This window comes from Protopterus annectens, chromosome 2.part1 (genome assembly GCF_019279795.1).
Source record: "Protopterus annectens isolate FY-2018-M chromosome 2.part1, PAN1.0, whole genome shotgun sequence".
Taxonomy (NCBI): Eukaryota; Metazoa; Chordata; order Ceratodontiformes; family Protopteridae; genus Protopterus; species Protopterus annectens.
In genome coordinates this window covers 1,338,813,285-1,338,832,150 of record NC_056729.1, presented here as the reverse complement: position 1 = coordinate 1,338,832,150, position 18,866 = coordinate 1,338,813,285, and the positions used below count along the sequence as shown (strand labels likewise).

Genomic DNA, 18,866 nt, shown 5'->3' with positions numbered 1-18,866 from the left:
CCGGGGTTCTGTATAACGTGCCTAGCCAAAGCATTACAGGAATTCTGCTTATTAATGGCATAAATATGTTCATGCACACGGTGTTTAAACCCTTCCAAAGTTGCAAAACAGTGTGCAACTAAAACTTGGTGACTGTCACCGAGAGTGGCTGGATGTAATTCATACTGGTTCTTTTAAAATGAATGCATGCGCACAAGTTACATCCACATATTACAAATAACAATCACCTGGGATTTTTGATAAAATACTTTCCGTCCTTTATTGTCAGCCCTAGGGTTTATCGGTGGAAGAAGTACCGGTATAATTAGGAATGATGAATAACACTGAAAACTAATTAACATATATTTAAATAAATAAAATCAATTAAATTAAATTTAATGAATATACTTAAAATAATTTATAAAAATAGCTTTGTAGTTACTCTGGACCAGAGAAAGTACTACTGTCAAACAAGAGAGTTGCAGACCCTTGCAACAACGCTGCCCGAATGGCTGGAGAGTTGTGAATTTACAGAGGTCTTCAAAAGGGCAAGAACATCCCAAAAGGGTTTTGCAACCCTGTATGAAAAGACATAACAGCTATGTATTAGATGTACCTAAATGAGCTGAACAGACAAATATCCTGTCTCCTTCTGCCACCACAAGTACACAAAGAAAACAAAAAACAAAACAAAAAAAAAAAAACAGAAGAGGAGGATGCAGACAATCCTACACAAGATATTTCAACAGCAATCCATTTTCAAAGATAGCATGGCTTTAGGGAAGGGTTAGCCCCAAACTGATCAGGTGGGCAACCTGCTATTGGTGAATTGCATGGTGAAAACATGCTACACCTACAGAGAGAACAAATTCCCAGAGCACTCTCTTTCATCTTTAAACTACACATGTGCTTCATACATTTAAATTTCTCCAATGAAGCCTATATATTGCTCATAAGAAAGAATGCCTGTCAAAACACTGTTTAAATAAAAGGATGAAACAGTTCCTACATCAATTTATACATTTAAAATGGGTCCACTTCTGCTTAAACATAAGGTAGTGCTATGTAGTGAGAAATGTAAGGTGGTGTTATGTGGGGGGAGGTTTGGATTTTTTTTCTTCGTTATTTTGGGTTTTGGTATTACGTGTTTTTGTTTTTGTGGGCTTTCGAGACTCTCGACTTGAAATGCTGAAATTTGTGATTTCAGTATTTTGCGTTTAAGAAGTGGACCCATTTAAAAGACATATTAATATCCTACTTTACCTGTTGAGAAAGGGCTTTGGCTTGCCTGGCTGTCAGCTGTTGATCGAAATTAGAGTCATTGAAAAATCCACACAAAGGGGGGGTCTGAAGAAAACAAAACAGTAAGTTACATTTCTGTAAACTAATGAAGCAGCCATCACAATTCAATAACACAGAGCTGGCACAGTTGTTTGGCTCAGCATGGATAATCATTGCTTACCTCAATTTGTTTAACAAATTTCACCTAACACTCATTCCTCTCAATCACCAACACTAAAATATAACTGCAGGCCTTAATTTTAGAGAAGATAAACAGTTAACTGCAGTAATGGACTTCAAAATATGAAACGTTACAATACACTACACATTTTGTATTAAATTAATAAAAGTAAGAACATCAGCTGATCTAGAGGTGAGCAGACAAATGTTGATCTGACCTAGGGACCTTCTTGCAGAGCTCTGGATTTGAGGCTCTGACTTCTCCTCTACTCATAATTCCTTCCTTCTACCTAATTTACCTCAGATCAAGTTTGCTGACTCTTGTCAACTATACAGAAGTCTACTTGAAAAGTATAATGAGCCCTATAGAAAAAGTTAACAGCTTACTAAGCATGTCATTATGGATGATGTCACGTAAAGCAGTCAGGGTCTTGGTCAAGGCATGTCCGAGTACCAAAAGTTTATAGATGGCAATTTGGAATGGGGAAGGAAGGAGAAATATTGAACCGTGTTGTCGCCTCACAGTAAGACGCTGTCTTGTTCGATTCTCAGCTAGAGCGTCTTCTGCGTGGAGACATGCGTGAATGGGCATACCTTCATTGAAGGTTGCGCATCAGGGCTGGTAACTCGGCACGTAAAAATCAACTACCAATCATTAGCGGACCGGAGTTCCGCTGTGGCAACCCCTAACCGGGAAAAGCCGAAAGTCACAAACAAAATGAAAATAAAAGTATATGGAGCTATCGTTATGGTAAGGACGTAACTTTCATATAAATGCGGTCTATTTTTGTCTTTCAACTTATGGGACAGATTTCCGAGCTGTCTAAAAAAAGGACATGGGTGGTACAAAGAAAGGAAGAACATTTCTAAGAATGGTAGAATTAAAGGATGGGCAAGCTCTGGATTGCACATCCACTTTGTAATGAGATATAAATGTATAAACAGTTGACCAAGTTGCTGCTGCACAAATGTCATCAACGGGAACTCTTTATGATTGCTGTAAAGGTAGGCACTGCGCTAGTGGAATATACATTTGGTTTCAAATGCAGGGATAACCCCCCAATCCATATATATAAAGGAAATATAATCTGAAAACCACTTAGAAATTCTAACATTTTACACGACTTCCCAATTTTACTTTAGAAAAGGATACAAACATTCGATCTGACTTTCTAATATCTTTGGTACAGTATAAGTAGAATCTGATCTGTCTGTAAACATCTAGGGTATGAAGTGAATATTCATCTGTGTTAGAGAAATTGGAGAAAAAAATGGCAACTCAATGGATTGACTTAAATTTGCTTTGGATGACATTTTTGTGAGAAAAGTAGGATTTTTTTCTCACAGATACTCTTTATGGAAAATGAGGAAAGGTAGCTTGCATGAGAGTGTCTGTAATTCAGAAATTTGTTCAGCGGATGTAATGGCAATTAGTAAACAGTTTTCCAAGAAACATACTTAAGAGCCATTGATGCTGCTGATTTAAAGGGTTTCTGAGTTAATGACTGAAACATGACTGTGAAATCCCATGAGAGAATTGGGTCACTAAATCGGAGGCTAAAGCAAGAAAGCTCCTTTAAGGGAAGCTTTAGAGACTAAGAGAAGCAATGGAAGCATCATTATGACCCAAGTGATAATTGGACATAGCGGTTATTTTTACTCAGATGGTAGAAAAACTAGGTTTTTGGTGAAAAAGTTCTGAAAGAAATTTCAGTATTGATGGTAGAGGAGCAGAAAAGGGGTCCACAGTCCCTTCGATAAGACCCAAATAGAAAATCTTCTTCATTTACTTTTATAAATCTTTTTGGTGATTGTCTTTGAGAAGAAGTAATTATGTGAACTACCAGAGAAGACAGCAAGACATCTTTGGCTATCATTAAAATTGGGAGAAACTGCACGGTTAATTTTAAGGTTTGTAGATCTGGTAGAGGCATCCTAGATGGATGATTCAGAAGATCTGGACTGGGATACCGCACCCAGGTCAGGTGTAGCAAGTCAGGCCAAGGGAAGGGGGGGGATCAAATTTGCTGGGGCAAGAATGGAGTAATGAGAATCACCTTGATCTTGCACCTTGTAGCTTTCTGAATGAATTTTGTCAGGAGGGGTACTGGTGAGAATGCATAGAGAAGACCCAGTGGCAAACTGTGGGATAGAGCATCTCTCAGTGACTGTCCTCATGGAGGAATGAGGGCAAAGTAACTGCTGCACTTGTTGTTTAGGTATAAGGCAAAGAAGTTGCACAAGGTTGGCCCCAGTGGCTGAAAATCTCCTTTGCTACTGTCTGGTTATGAGGCCACTTGCAAGGCAATAGATCAACCTGGTCAATTTGTCCAGTAGAACATTCACCATTCTGGGTATGTGGGTTTATATCAGAAAATGATGGGAAGACCGCCCACTACCGTACTCTCATGGACTCCTGGCAAAGTGGATATGATTGTGCTCACCCTTGTTTGCTGATGTATCATACCACTGACATATTGTCTGTCTGGATGGCTGTCATACCCTTGGACAGGTAGTCCTGAAAAGCCTGCAACTCAAGGAGTAGTGCTCTCATCTCCAAGATATTTATGTGAAGGTTGGTCTCTACAGATGACCAAGTACCTTGAATTGTCTTCCTCTCGAAACGCTCCCTCTCCAAACCTAGAAGGAAAGTTTGCAGAGTTATTGCGGCCTGGGGACTTATAGGACAAAAGGGTCTCCTATCTGTAACTGACAAAGAGGTTATCTGCTTCTTTATATGCTTTCTGCAAACTGGAGTGAGATGAATTTTGGCATGGAGGGATTGAAGACTGCGTGACCAGTGGACTGAGAGTCTCCACTGTAACACTCTCATATGGTATCTTGCTAGAGGAACTAAAGAGATCGTAGAGCCCATCAGACCATACAAACAGAGAATTAATCTTGCTTTTGGAAGAACCTGCTGAATTACCTGAGAAGCCACCAGTCTTAAGGACTGCACTCTTGCTTCTGAGAGTTTGGCAATTTGTAGTACTGTGTTGATATGACAGCCTATAAATTCTATCTGTTGAGTGGGAAACAGCTGGCTCTTTGCATGATTCACTGTGACTTCTAACAATTCTGCAAGAGTACTAGTGCGTGTTGCTGTAGCAGTAGATCCCTGGAAGGAGCAGTTAGAGGCCAATCATCTAGACAAGGTAGGACCGGGATCCCTTGCAGCCAGAGATGAGCTGCTACAACTGTCATATTCTTGGTGAAAACAGTGGCTGTGTTGAGACCAAATGGCAGTGCTCTGAACTGAAAATATGGAGAAATCTCCCAGATTGCCTCTGTATTTTTATATAAACAGAAGGTATCCTGGAGATATGCAGAGCAGATCCAATTGTCCTTTCTCAAGAGAGGTAGTATGGAATGTATCTTGACCATCTAGAACTTTGTCTGCCTCACAAACTGATTGAGGTGGCTGAGGTTTAGTATTGGCCTGAGGTCACCTGTTTTCTTTGAAACTAAAAATAACTTGGAATAGAGTCCAGATTCTAAATGGTCTGGGGGGACCCACTGAATGACTTTTCTAGCAACTATGAAACAACTATTTGCTGCAAATTTCAACTGATCAGGCGGAATGTTGAGAATCTTTAATCTCTTCTTTGAAGGATACAAAAAGGGAATGGTGTAGCCTCTGGTTATTATCTTTAACACTCAGAAATCCAAAGTAATGTTTTCCCAGGCTTGTGGATGTAAGATTAAGTGTCCCCCAAATTCCTACAAAGTGGGGCTGCCAGGTAACCATTCAGGGATGCTGACAGGGTTTCTCAGTGAAAGTTCCATGTAAATCTTGACTATGCGATCCATCTGTACTTCTAGAATGATATCTATTCGAGTCGCCTGTCCCTTTGCCTTGGGGGCGGGGGGGTCCTATCCCAGGAGTGTCGTGGTGAAAACCCTGTGACTTTCTGAACCACAATTTCATACCACCCCTTCGGTTGCTGGATTTGTTTCTTTGGGGGTGGAAAAACAGATTCCTACATCAGACGGTTTTACCATCTTGCTCACTCCTAGTAAGCACCTCTTTAATTTTTGGTTTGAATAGTGTATCAAAAGGGGCATTAACTCATTACACTGAAGCAATTGCCTCTAGGTGTAAATATTGCTTGTCCATACTTGCATTAATAACTCCAAAACCATGTCACTTACAAAGTATTAAAAAAAAATTCATATTAAAGAGTACACAATGGAAGAGACAACTGTACTGATATTTGGCCTCTTTCTAGTGCAGGTAAAGAGATATTAAGTTTTGTTCATATAATATTTATTTATTCATTTATTTTATCGTAAAGTTCCTGTTTTTCTAAATATTTCAATAACCAGGGAGCACAGACAACTGCTTTGCCTCATATGAAAGTTCTCAGCTGGATAAATACAATTCATCTGACAGTATGTGTACAACTTGAGTGGTGGCTCAGATATTTTAGGTTGTTTACAAAATATTACAATCATAATAGTTATTGTATTTACTGTGTCTTATAAAATACAGTTTAAGACCTAGAACCTAAAGAATACAGTCACTATAAAAAGAGTCTGTGCTAAACACTTTGCCATTTACACTTTTTTATTAACTCCTGTGGTTCCAGAGATATGAACATTTGTTTGAAATGTGAGGGCATAATTTGATTCTATCAAAAAAATTAGGTTCTGCCCATTGAAAGTTACAGTGAAAACTTCCAGAGATCCATTGGAGGGAATGAGTTAATAAAAGATGCCTTGAAGTATTCTGTGAAATCGCACAGCCGCATCCAGGCATGGCGACACATAGTAATGCCTGTGCCAGCTGCTCTTGCTGTACCATCTGCTGCAATGAACAGCAGGCACATGGCTACATGAAAGGTGGGACTGTAGGGTAGACATTTGGGTGTCCATTGTTTTTTGAACATCTGAAGGCAAGTTACCAGAGAGGGATTTGGAGATTTCCTTCACCGAGTCTCTTTGAAAATGAGTTGTGTGTGCAAGATAGTTCAGCATTCTGAGTGCATATATCATTGAAGCATATGTCCATTTTCTTAATCCATCCAACACCCTTGATTTCCTGTTAGGGGGAATGGACAGAAGAACTCACTTCAGACAGTTCTTTCTTTGTGGCTGCTGATACAACCATGGTATCTAGTGGGGTTCCTTTTGTTCAATGCTTTCTATCTTTCGGGGCTATTAAAATCATGTTTTTTTTTTTGGAATTGGTTCTATGATGTCAGGATCCTTGCGTGCCCTCTATGTCATAAGATCTATGAGGGTATCTGTAGGTGGAATCATCCAGGACACAGATGAACCAGTCCTGATGCTTCGAGAAACAAAGACTCGGCCAGGGAATGAGTTTCAGTGAACCAACCCCCTTCCACTTCATCAATTCTAGAAAGTCTCTGAAAGTGACATCTTCCAAGTGGGGGATTCTTCCCCTTCTTCAAATTTGTGTCTTTTATGACTGATTCAGGAGAGGATTCTATGTGCTTCCTTGTGCATGTCTGTTTCCTGGGAATATGCTTCTGGGGTTCTGGTGGCAATAAGTCAGAATTAGAATGGGAATTCGACTGATAAATAGTCTCAAAGCTTATGGATTCTGACTGGCCCTGTTGATTTGAATGAGTGATATAAGGAAGAGGTTCCACTGGGTGACAGGATGGATCCAAACACACTGCACATACATGTCTTCTTACCCCAGTCAATGCCCTTTTCACAGGCTTGAAATTCAATGCCGCAAGGGAGCTGAGGAAGTATTCTCTCTGTCGAAGGACTCAGGAGCTTTCTTCTTCCCAACTGAGGTCAGTTCTAAGAAAGACCTTGGACCCAAGCTGTCAAGTGCTGAGGCCCCAAGAGGCAGAGATGGCTTTGTGAACCTTGGAGTCAACTCCACCACCAGGAACTCAACATTGACACTTTGGTTCTGGGACTCATCTTGATCTGATAGCATTGCAGTCAAGAAAGTAAGGGACGTAGTTGACACCAACCTTCCCTGGACTGTTGGATACAACTGAGGACTGCCGGAGGGTTTGGACCTGTGGAAAACAGTTCTGAAAACTGACCCAGTACCCAATAAAATGTGAAACGGCCGATGGGCCTGCACTCAAAACTCCCTTTCAGGACAGTACTGGGAGGGCTCTCAGTTGGATCTGTGTCCTCCAAAATTTCCTCACCATTTAGTCGATGTCCATTTCCATGAGATTTTTGGTGGATCAGACTAACCTCAACAATGATGTATAGATGAAGATCTGGAAGGGTGTTTGTTTTGTAAAATGGAGGACTGGAGCTGAGGGCTCACTGTTTTCAGAAAATGAGTTGTACGAGGAGAGGGAGTTCAGTCCAGACTAACAAGTGGATCTGACTGCTTTGATGTTTGGGTACCGAACCCGACAAACCAGTTAGATTTGGGAACATTTTCCTCCACTTTTTGACTCTTTTTTTTTTTTTTTTTTTTTTTTCTTGTTCCAATTTCTTTTCCTCATACCTTCTTTCTGAAGACTTATCCTTTTCTTTATGTTTTCTTTAGACATATTATACCCCTTTCCTTTTCTTTTCTCTTCTCTGTCCTGCTGCTGGAAGAAGCTGATGCTGGAATGGATTCAGAAGACACAACTGACTCAGAAAACCTTGTCTGTGGGGGAAAGCAAGCCTTCTATAATCAGTTTTCCCTCCTATCTTGAATAGCCCTAGACCCAAAAGCAGAACAAATACCACAATCTGCCTGTCAGTGAGCAGCACCTAAGCAGTACACACAAAGAGAGTGTGGGTCTTTGGGAGAAATCATGTGTCCACAAGCTGAACACTTTTTAGGACCTGAGGGTTTGCCTGAAATCAGAAACTATAATTCAAACTATTAATTAAATAGCAATTCAAAAACACACTCCAGTGAAAAAACTATCAAAAAATCTATTATTTCCTATGGATGCTAATAATAAGAAATCTACAGTACTATCTAGATGCCCACCAGAAATACTCTTAAGGAAACTATTAAAATCCTAAAACACTAAAGTAGTCTAAACCTAACAATGAACACTTCACTACACTACACTACAAATCCTACAGGAAGGAGTCAAAAGAAGGAAAAATAGTTAGTCTTTCAATTATCATGAACAATTGACGACAGCTCTCGGACACAATTCTGGATGAATTAAACAACAAACGAGACCTGAGGTAAATTAGAAAGACGGAATTAAGGGGAGGGGAGACTTCAAGCCTTGGATCCAAAGCTCTGGAAGAAGGTGCAGATCAGACAACCCACAAGTTGAGTCAGACAAAAAGAGACATTGGACTTGTGATTATACATACCTGAGAATCAGAAAGTACAGTTGTGTACACTTACCACAAATGTAGATGTTCGAGTATATTCACTGCTGCAGTCATTACATTTGGGTTATTTGCTGGCAGGTTGCCCTCAGTCAGCCTGAATTCCAAAGTCTTGGGTCCTGCGTCGGTTGCTGTCTCCTCTTCCATGACATCAGGTTGTCAGGGGTATTAAAACATGCAGCCGACGTCATTTTCTTTAGTTTTTCTTGCCCCCGATGTCAGATGCTCCCAAAAAGGTAGCAAAAAAAAAAAAAAAATTATATAGATATATATACATGCATCAATATAAACTTTACCTTCATCTACAAGCAAATACACCACATAGGTTGTAGAACATAGAGAAGGAAAGATAAACTCCAGAATGACAGGGGGATGGCGGGAGGGTAACCTGGACTGCAACAGTGAATACACTCGAACATCTACATTTATGGTAAGTGTACACAACTGTACTATGTTCTCCGTGTTTCACTGTTGCAGTCATTACATTTGGGTAGAATCCCAAAGCTATGGTTGGGAGGCTGGAGCTAAACAGCATTAGGAGCGGCTATAAGGCCCTGCAAAACTGCAGTGGCAAAGCATGCCCTGCATTTAGAGTAGAGACGCAAATGATAATGCTTTGTAAAGGTGTGAGCAGAACACCAAGTAGCAGCCTCTAGAATGTCTTTGGTTGGTACTCCCCTGAGAAAGGCTGCTGAATTACCTGCAGCTCTGGTGGAATGAGACCTAATGCCCTTGGGCACAGGTTTACCATGGTGTAAGTAACAGAAACGGATGCAGTGGCTTATCCACTTTGAAATTGTCTACTTTGAAATAGCCTTACCTCCTGATCCTGCAGCATATGTCACTAGTAATTGCTCAGTTTTTCTTAGATCCTTATTCCTGCTCAAGTAGAATCTTAGCTGTCTGTGTACGTCCAAGGAATGCAGAATTCTCTCACCCTTGTTCTGCGGACTTGGATAAAAGGTTGGCAGATGAATAAGAGCCACACTGGAAACCACCTTAGGCATAAAAGTAGGATTTGTCCTCAGAGACACCCTGTCTGGGTAGAATATGATAAAAGGCTCAACAGCCATGAGGGCCTGCAGCTCTGAAACTCTTCTTGCTGAAGTAATTGCTAGTAGCACAACTGTTTTCCATGATAAGAACTTTATATCAGCGGTAGCAGCTGGTTCAAATGTAGGCAGGGTGAGCTTTTCCAACGCATAATGGAGGTCCCATGCAGGTAATGGTGATCTTCTAGGAGGCCTTACATTTTTGGCTCCTCTAAGATACTGCTTTAGTAAAGGATGAGAAAAGATTGGTGGCCCTGTATTGTAATGAGCCAAAATGGTAGAGGCATGGATTTTAATTGATGAGAAAGACAGGCCTTTGTCAAGCATCTCAGTTAAGTATTGTAATATCTGAGGAATATTTGGTTCTGCTGTATCAGTTCCTTGTGCTTGATTCCAAGCACAGAATCTCTTCCATTTGTCAGCATAAGATTTTCTAGTACTAGGCCTTTTGGCTTCCAAACTGACATCCATTACTGCTTTACTGAGAGGTGTTGTTTGTATGACTACATGATCAGCCATGCTGCCAGGTTCAGTGTCTGTAGCCGATTGTGCAGGATCTGATTGTTTTGCTGGGACAGTAGTTGAGGTCTTTGAGGCAAGGTCCAAGCTGGGTATTCAGACAAGTTCCTTAGGATTGGGTACCAGTATTGGCGGGGCCAGTCTGGGGCAATTAGTATCATCTTTGGTTTCTCTTGTCTGACTTTTAGGAGGACCTTGGGGAGAAGAGGCAGAGGAGGAAAGGCATAAACTGTCCACTTTCCATGCTTGTCTGTGATAAGTCCTTATGCAGAATCTTTTCAATTGATAATTTTGAGGAGAGGCAAATAGATCTATGTCTGGGCTCCCCCATTTCTCTGTTATCATGCTGAAGACTTGCGGATTTAGTTTCCACTCGTGAGGATCCATAAGGTTTCTGCTTAAATCATCTGCCAGAGTGTTTTGTTTTCCTGGCAGGAATTGAGCTTGAAGATGTATTTGGTAGGTCAAAGCTGTGTCCCACAGTGCCATGGCTAATCTGCAAAGGAGGTATGAGTGTGTGCCCCCTTGCTTGTTTATATACCACATGACTGTGGTGTTGTCCGTCTTTATCAGTAGTTGTCATGGATGAAGTAAGTTCTTGAAGGCTGTGAGGGCATTTTGAACAGCTAGCATCTCTTTCTGGTTGATATGTAGATGCACTTGTTTTGTTGTCCATATGCCCTGAATGCATCTTCCTGCCATGAGGGTCCCCCAGGCATAATCTGATGCGTCTGTTGTTAAGGTTTGGCTGGCAGGGGGTAGAGTGAAGGGTCATTCCATGTTTTGGTGACATGCCTTTGCCCACCATAGAAACTCCTGTTGCAGGCAGGGAATGAGAGGAATCATTGTTTCCAGACTGTGACAATGTTGACTCCATAAACTTTTTAGGTACCACTGAAGTTTCCTCATATGCAGTCTTACATACGGAATCAGTAGGATGCAGGATGCCATGAAGCCCAGCGCCTGCAGAATTTGTCTTGCAGATGACTGGGTTTTTGTTGCCATCAGTTTGAAGTAAGTAGTCAGTTGTCTTTGCTTGTCTGGCATGAGGTAAGCCATCTAGGCAGTTGTATTCAAGCTTACACCCAGGAATGTTATATTTTGAGAGGGTACTAGTTGTGATTTATTTTTGTTTATTGTGTACCCTAGGCATGTTAGAAGCCTTTTAACAAATGCCAGGTGTCGAAGAAGAGTGTCCTTGTTCTCTGCTTGAATGAGACAGTCGTCCAAGGAAGGATATATTTGTATACTTCTTTGTGTTCAAAATGCAATTACTGGTGCCAGGCACTTTGTAAAGACCCTGTGCACAGTAGATAAGCCAAAGGGCAGTGCAGAGAATTGGTAATACATTAAGCCAGCCTTGAATCTGAGGTATCTTCTGCACGATTGTCTTATTGGGACATGCAGGTATGCCTCTTTTAGGTCTAAAATCACCAGCCAAGCATTCTGGCCCAGCATGGGCAGAAGCTGCTGCAAAGTCAGCATTTTGAATTTTGGAATGTCCAGGTATGTGTTCAAAATCGATAAATCCAGTATTAGCCACCAGGCCTTGTCCTTTCTGGGTACCAAGAACAGTCTTGAGTAAAAACTTGTCCTTTTTCCTGTTCTGGTGCTGGCCGAATGGCCCCCATATCCATGAGGGACATAACTGTTTCTGTGCCTCTGCCCATTGATTTTTTGGCAGATCTGGCCAACCATTTGCCATTGGCAGAGTGTGGAAATAGAATCTGTATCCCTGTGATACGATGTTTAGTACCCACTTGTCCTGGGTTATTAACTGACAATTTTGAGCAAAAAGTGCTCATTTTTCCCCTAGGGGTGCTGCCAAATGATAAGTGTTTGGTGTAGGCAGAAGGAAGTCATTGGGATTGTTTTCTGTAGGTTTGCGCTTTATATCCTCCAGATTTGGAAGTAGAAGCACCCCATTTCTTTGACCTGTATGAACCTTGCGCCTGGTATCTGGAACCGTTAGGATGTCTGGATTTGCCCCTTTGAGCTCTGTCTGACACAGGAAAGGACCAATTTTTTGTAGGCCAGTGTCTACTGAATCTTGGTGGCTGCACTTGTAAGAAGTCTTTAACAGTTTGCAGACTTAGCTTTGTCTTCCATTTTCTTTAAAACCTCTTCTGCCTTAATACCAAACAGAGAATCATGCTGTAAAGGTGTATCTAGAAATTTATCTTTAACATGATCAGGCAAATTTTGTTCCTTTAACCAGGCATGCCTCCAAATCACGGATCCAGTAACTGCGGCCCTGCAGGAGGCCTCTAAGGAATCAAAACCACATTGCAAAGTATGCTTTCCAACTTGTTCAGCTGCATGCAATAATTCCTGCAATTCTTTATTTTCTGCACATTCTGAAATCAACATCATTTTCTGTTTCAGCAATCCCATAACATGTTGTTGGTACTTAAGCATATGAAATTGACAGTTTAAGGCCCTGATTGCCAAGGTTGCAGATGTATAAACCTTTTTTCCCCATCTGTCCAGTGCCCTTGAATCTCTGTCAGAGGGGGTAGGATTTTTTGCTGTTGAGGCCTTAACTCCCTTTGGACCCTGTGAAATAGTTTCAGGATCAGCAGCAGGGTTTCTAAATAAAAATTTATGTGAGTCAGGGACCCTGTAATATCTGTCAGGCTTACTGGGAGCCAGAAGTACGGAGTCAGGGGTCAATCCTGACTCTGAAAACATGTCATTCACAATGTCTAAAACAGGGGGAATGGCTAAAGGCTTGTGCTGAGGGAGAAGAAGGAAATCCCTGAGCCTCTTTTTTGATTCTGAGAAGTCATGACTCTCCCAGTGAAAATGCACCCTCAAAGTATGCAAGGTTTCTCCAAATGAATAATCCTCAGGAGGAGATGTAGATGGTATAGACTTCTCAGCATCAAAATCCTTATAGGGAGGTATAGATAATTCCTGATCAGAAGAGGAATCAGAAGAAATAGAAACCTGATCTGAAGATTCATAATCAGTGTCTTGCCTAGGCCTCTTATCTGGAGGGGGATGGGTACCCCTGATCAAAGTAATAAGGTCTTCAGCCATTTTGATCATCTGTTTTTAGGCATAGAGGCCTGTGCATGTGGCTCATGCGTCATTTTTTTAGTTTTAGAAGTTGCTTTTGTCTTTGGTTTTGCAGCTGTTGTCGGTTTGATATACAAACGTTGAGGTCTGAAAACACCCTCAGAAGCTGGTGCCTGCTCAGCGGCTCTGGACCCATCTGAGGGAGATACATCCGTCGGTCCAATACCTTGAGTATCTTGCGGCATGCCGGACACCACATGGGTGTCGGTAGCAGCCTGCGACTCGAAGGTAGCGGGTATCAGGGGCTGCAAAAGCGCCTCAATGAGTACCGGCGAACTGGCGACTGGCTTAGGAGAAGCTTCGTCGTCGGGTTTGGATCTCGACTGCCTTTCTCTGTCCTTTTCTTTGCATTTTTTATGTACTCCGGTAGTAGGATTGCTATCCGATGACATTTCTGGGTAGTTAAATCTGTTTCCAAAATACTTTGATGCAAAAATATACCGATGCTTAATAGTGCATTGGTTAAATCTAGCACAAAATCAACAGCCAGGCACGTTGTGATCAGCGCCTAGGCAAGGAATACAGTATAAATGGAAATCCTTATGATGTATTTGCTTCCCACAAGTAATACAATTATTAACTTCTTCTGACATCGGTAGAGAGCAAGAAAAAAGTTTCCCCAACGGGGTACTTAGTTTCAGTAAAGACTTTGGTTCTGAAACTCAAACTGGAATATTTCAGTAGCCGGCCGACCGGCACTTGCGAAATGCTTCTGCTTCGGGCACCACGTGGCAAGAAAGACTAAAGACAATGGTGTCAGCTGCATGTTTTATACCCCTGACGTCATGGAAGAGGAGGCAGCAACTGACGCAGGACCCAAGACTTTGGAATTCAGGCTGACTGAGGGCAATGTGCCAGCAGATTACCCAAATGTAATGACTTAGGTTCATAGGTTGATACTAGGCTATCTGCCCTAGGGCATTTACAAGCCTAGCCAGAGTGTGTTTGGCTTTCGCCACCCTTTTTAGATTAGTTGACTGTGCCTCTGTATAGTAGGTCACAGAAGATAGCCCATTTAAGGTTAGTTTACCGTGCCTCTGTCTAGTAGTGACACAGAAGAGATCCCAGGGGTAAATTTACGATCTCCCATCCAAACGTCAAGATTCTTCTTGAAGAGGATCACTGAGGGGCTCTGTCTAACATGGATTGGGATTTTGTTCCAGAGTGAGCGGAGCCTCTGGGATATGAATCTGTCCTTCCAGCATGTTCTATTTAGTTCTGTGCTGAGGTTTAAGTCACTGGAGCGTGTAGCTCTGATGGATTTGGATTTCTTGAGGTGGAGCGTGTCCATTAATTCTGGGTTGGACATGGCTTTATACGTCAGGCACAGGTCGCCTCTGAGTAGGCGGTAAGCAACTGAGTAGAGCTGGAGTTTCTTTAGCCTAACTGCATAGGGCATCTATTTGAGTCCCTTGATCCTCTTGGTGAGGTACTTTTGGGGTCTTTCTAGTTGTAGCAGGTGTCGGGTAAGGTACATCCCAAATGGGGCATTGTATTCAATTATGGGCCTGATGAGTGATGAGTAGAGGAGCACAATGACCTCTCTTGATCTAGATGTGAACCCCTTTGTGATAAGGTGGGCTATATAGAATGTCTTTCTAACCACTTTGGCAATGTGATTGTCAAAGGAGAGATTGCAATCTACTTGGGTCCCCAAAGCCCTAATTACGTCTTCCGTACTTAATGGATTACCACCTATGTGGTAATTTGTGGGCACTTTGTTTTTCCCAAAGGGGATGACTATGCACTTTTTGGCATTTAACTTTAGGCCATGGCTCTGGCACCAGTTATCCGTCTCTGTGAGACCTTTTTGGAGGATGCTTGTGTCGGCCGGCGAGTCGATTATGGCCCCCAGTTTGCAGTCATCTGCAAACTTTGTCAGCCATAGTCCTCCTGTGTTAGCCTGTACCTCGGAGAAATATATACCGAACAAGAGAGGTCTCAGGACTGAGCCTTGTGTGATGCCACTTGTACCTGGTTTAGAGTCTGACATGGCACCTGCAATTCTGACTATGTAGGTTCTATCCCTAAGCCAGTTTGCAACCCATCTTGTGACATAGGGGTTGATATTTAAGCTGGTCAGCTTATTTATGATGCCCGAGTGGGGTACTGTGTCGAAGGCTTTTGCAAGGTCAAGGTAGGCTGTGTGGACTACCTTCTCTTCGTCTATGGCCTTGGTGACTGTTTTAAAGAAATAGACCAGGTTCAAGAGGCAAGATCTGCCCTTAACAAAGCCGAATTGGGTAGGATCCAGTGTTTGGAGGTTCCCAATGTCTTTGTTTATGAGTTCCATGATGATACGCTCCATAGCTTTGCAGACCAGGCTAGTTAGGCTTATAGGGCGATAGCTTCCGGGGTCCGTTGTGGCACCACCTTTATGGAGTGGGACCACTGTTGCTGTATGCCATTCTTTGGGTACATATCCTGTTGTAAGGCTGAGACTGAATAGTGATTTTAAGTGAGGGTTCAGTTCTTCTTCTTCAGTTCTTGCAACAGTGAAACACGAAGAACATCTACTCTGCTAGAGAACTGAAAATGAATCATTGTAGCAATGTCTGTGCTGGTACAAAGCACTACTTGCAAAAAAGAAATAATGTGCCATTTACAAAGAAAACACAGGTAAACTCTGTGCTGAAACTCCATTGTAATGCAGTGTCTAAGATAAATAAATAGATGTATTCTGTACTGAATGTGGAAAGGAGGAAATATAACTTTTTTCACTTGTGTACCAATCCACCATCTTCTCCAGTTTCAGGTAAACTGGTGTGGAGTGAAATCTGATTAAGACAAAAGCTAGCCTATTAAAACTTAAGGCCCAATGGCCTGTGGTAGTGTAGAGAAAAAAAATCAATTTTATGTACTTACCATAATGTTAGATCCAGATGAGCAGGTCCAAGGCTCCCCACTGAAATTTCAGCACTTGAAATGCCTAGTGCCAACATGCCAAAAAAAAGCATGAAAATCCAGAAGAGTGAATCTCAAACATAGCTCTTCTCCTTTAAACTTCTTTTTCTGCATGGCGGCAAGTCCCCTTGCACACCCTAATGTGAAGGGCAAACCCAGCCTACTCCTGATCTTGTACATACCAACTCTGAGATTGCCATAACTTAGAAAAAAGGGAAGACTCCAGGAAATGGCGGTCTCTAATTTTTTTTTTGTTTGTTTTTTTAGTCATTCAGTCTTCATGTTCTAGGACTTGCTAATGTGGGTCCCAATATTTCAAATAGTTACTGTATCTCCATCTTCATCAACAGTATGACTGAGGTCATAGGTCTTTAGTCAGCTCAGCATATGAAACTTTCTCAAGCCAACATACCTCCCTGAGTTCCCCTATAATGCTATGCAAAGCATTTTTCTCTCGTGACTTCTGTCATACCACACTTCCAAAAGTTCAGAAACTAAAAATATAAATAAGAATGCTCCAAACCAAGTCTGCAGTGAAGCAGGTGAAAAAAGGTTGGTATGCTGACAAGGCTGGAGCTGCGTGATCAGATCTAATGATATGGTTAAGTACACAGGTTTCATGTCTGGAATAATGAGGTCTACCACTGTCAAAAACAGGACACAGTTCCACTCTTATTCTTCTGAATAGTCACTTTCATGGCAGCATAACCCTAACAACTGCCTCCAAATGGAGGTTAACACCTACAGAACACATTTCATGTCGCTGCTGTACAAACATTTTCTAAGAATATATTTCTGAAAAATGCTTGCAAGGTGGCTACTGCACTTTCTGAACTTTCTGAGTAAGTTCTAGATATATAAAATAGTACACAATATAGTACAGAACAACACTAAAACACAGTGTATCAGGCACAGTAGAAAAGCTGAATAGATTGGGAGTAAACCCCTATGTCACCCATTGGATTGCCAAAGAGCTCACAGATAGGACACAGGAAATCAAAACAGGAGAAGATGCCTCCACAAAGAGACCAGTCACCAGTACAGTCCCCCAGAGTACTGTGAGGGGAATTCTCCTGTTTGACATCTATTTTTCTAAAGTAAAAGCCAATAGCAAAGGGCTCTGGCTGACTAAGCTTGCAGATAACTGCAAGACAGGAATAGTCACTGAATACCCAAACGACAGCCATCTTGCAGGAAGGTTTGTCCCAAATAACTGGTGCCAAAATCTTGGACTGAAACTAAATACTACAAAATGCATTACTGTACCCTTTGGGAAGTCATCTACCCCAGGGAACTACCATACAGACAATACACCAACAAGAGCTGACCCAGTTGTTCAGAACTTGGGAATTTACTGTGGATAGTGAACTAGCTTTTGACCAACATGTGCCCGTTGCTGTGACAAAGCCCTTCTATACTACATAGCTTATAAACCTAGGGATTGTGTCTTGATCTAGTGATGTAATTGTCTCCCTTTACTCAGCTATCATTAGGCCAGTCATTGAGTATAGTACCCCCACTGGCATGTTTCCGTCCAGACACATGCAACAACTGGAATGCCCAAAGAGTTACCTTACTAAAAGTATACACTGCCTAAACAACACAGCTTACATGGACATTCAAAGCCCTGTTACTACACTTGGTATCCTAAGACTGCAAAGAGGTGTCTCGCATACAAGGGATCGTCCGATCAAATACTGATAGACTTACTGCACCATCAGCCATCATCAAGTCAAATGGTATCAGAAATAATTGGTCTAGGGATCTAAACCTCTTCTGTAACATCAAAACTATGGCTTGAAGGGACAGGTACATCTCGCAGAAGATACCACTGCTCTGGAACAGACTCCTTATTCACATAAAACAAAGTTTATCCCTGTCCATATTCAAGCACAACTTGGACCTATGGATAAGAAATAAAAAATTTACCCCAGGACTGCCCCTTGTACTACTAACAAACAGAGGCAGCGTCTAAATGATTTATCCTATACACTGGTCCCCATAAATTATCTGTGATATGATCCCAGTTATTCACATTATGGGAAATATATAATTATTGACCATGGGATGGGTAAGGCCAATCTCTAACCAAATGTGGCAGGTTAATTCGAACACAAAAAATGGAAAATGGCTAGGCTTAAAATGGCATGCAAGGGCAGCTAGCCCAGTACTAACCTATGAACCTACAAATCAATACCTACTGCATTTCTAATAATAGAATTTAATGCAATTGATTGACCAATCTGAATATAATCATTTTTGAAACTTTACAGCCTAACTTCTTATTAAAAAGAAGGCAATCAATTTTGAATTTTTCCTGACAGATATGGTTTTGTCAAGATAAAAAGAGGTGTTTGTGGACATTCATGCAACTAATACTTTCTCTTATTAAACCAATAAGAAAAGAATATGGGCAAGTGAACAGAATGATTAAGTTTTGCTTACATGCTTACCCTAGACATATAGTTTGTTCTCAATGATGCTCTATCCTTGTGGAAAATTACATATGAAGAAATGAAACATACGGCTTGCAACTCAGAAACTCTACTAGCAGAAATGATGGTTACCAGAAACTGAGTT

At 41.5% G+C, this 18,866-nt stretch overlaps 1 protein-coding gene across 1 annotated transcript in view; it reads right to left on the bottom strand.

Annotated features, from left to right (window-relative positions):
- Nucleotides 1-18,866, bottom strand: part of CRTC3 (CREB regulated transcription coactivator 3) — a 1,604,530-nt gene that overhangs the window by 215,112 nt on the left and 1,370,552 nt on the right. Inside the window, exon 14 of the mRNA XM_044063561.1 lies at nucleotides 1,243-1,326. Within this exon, the coding sequence (XP_043919496.1) occupies nucleotides 1,243-1,326 (84 nt within the window). The remainder of the gene's footprint in view (nucleotides 1-1,242; nucleotides 1,327-18,866) is intronic.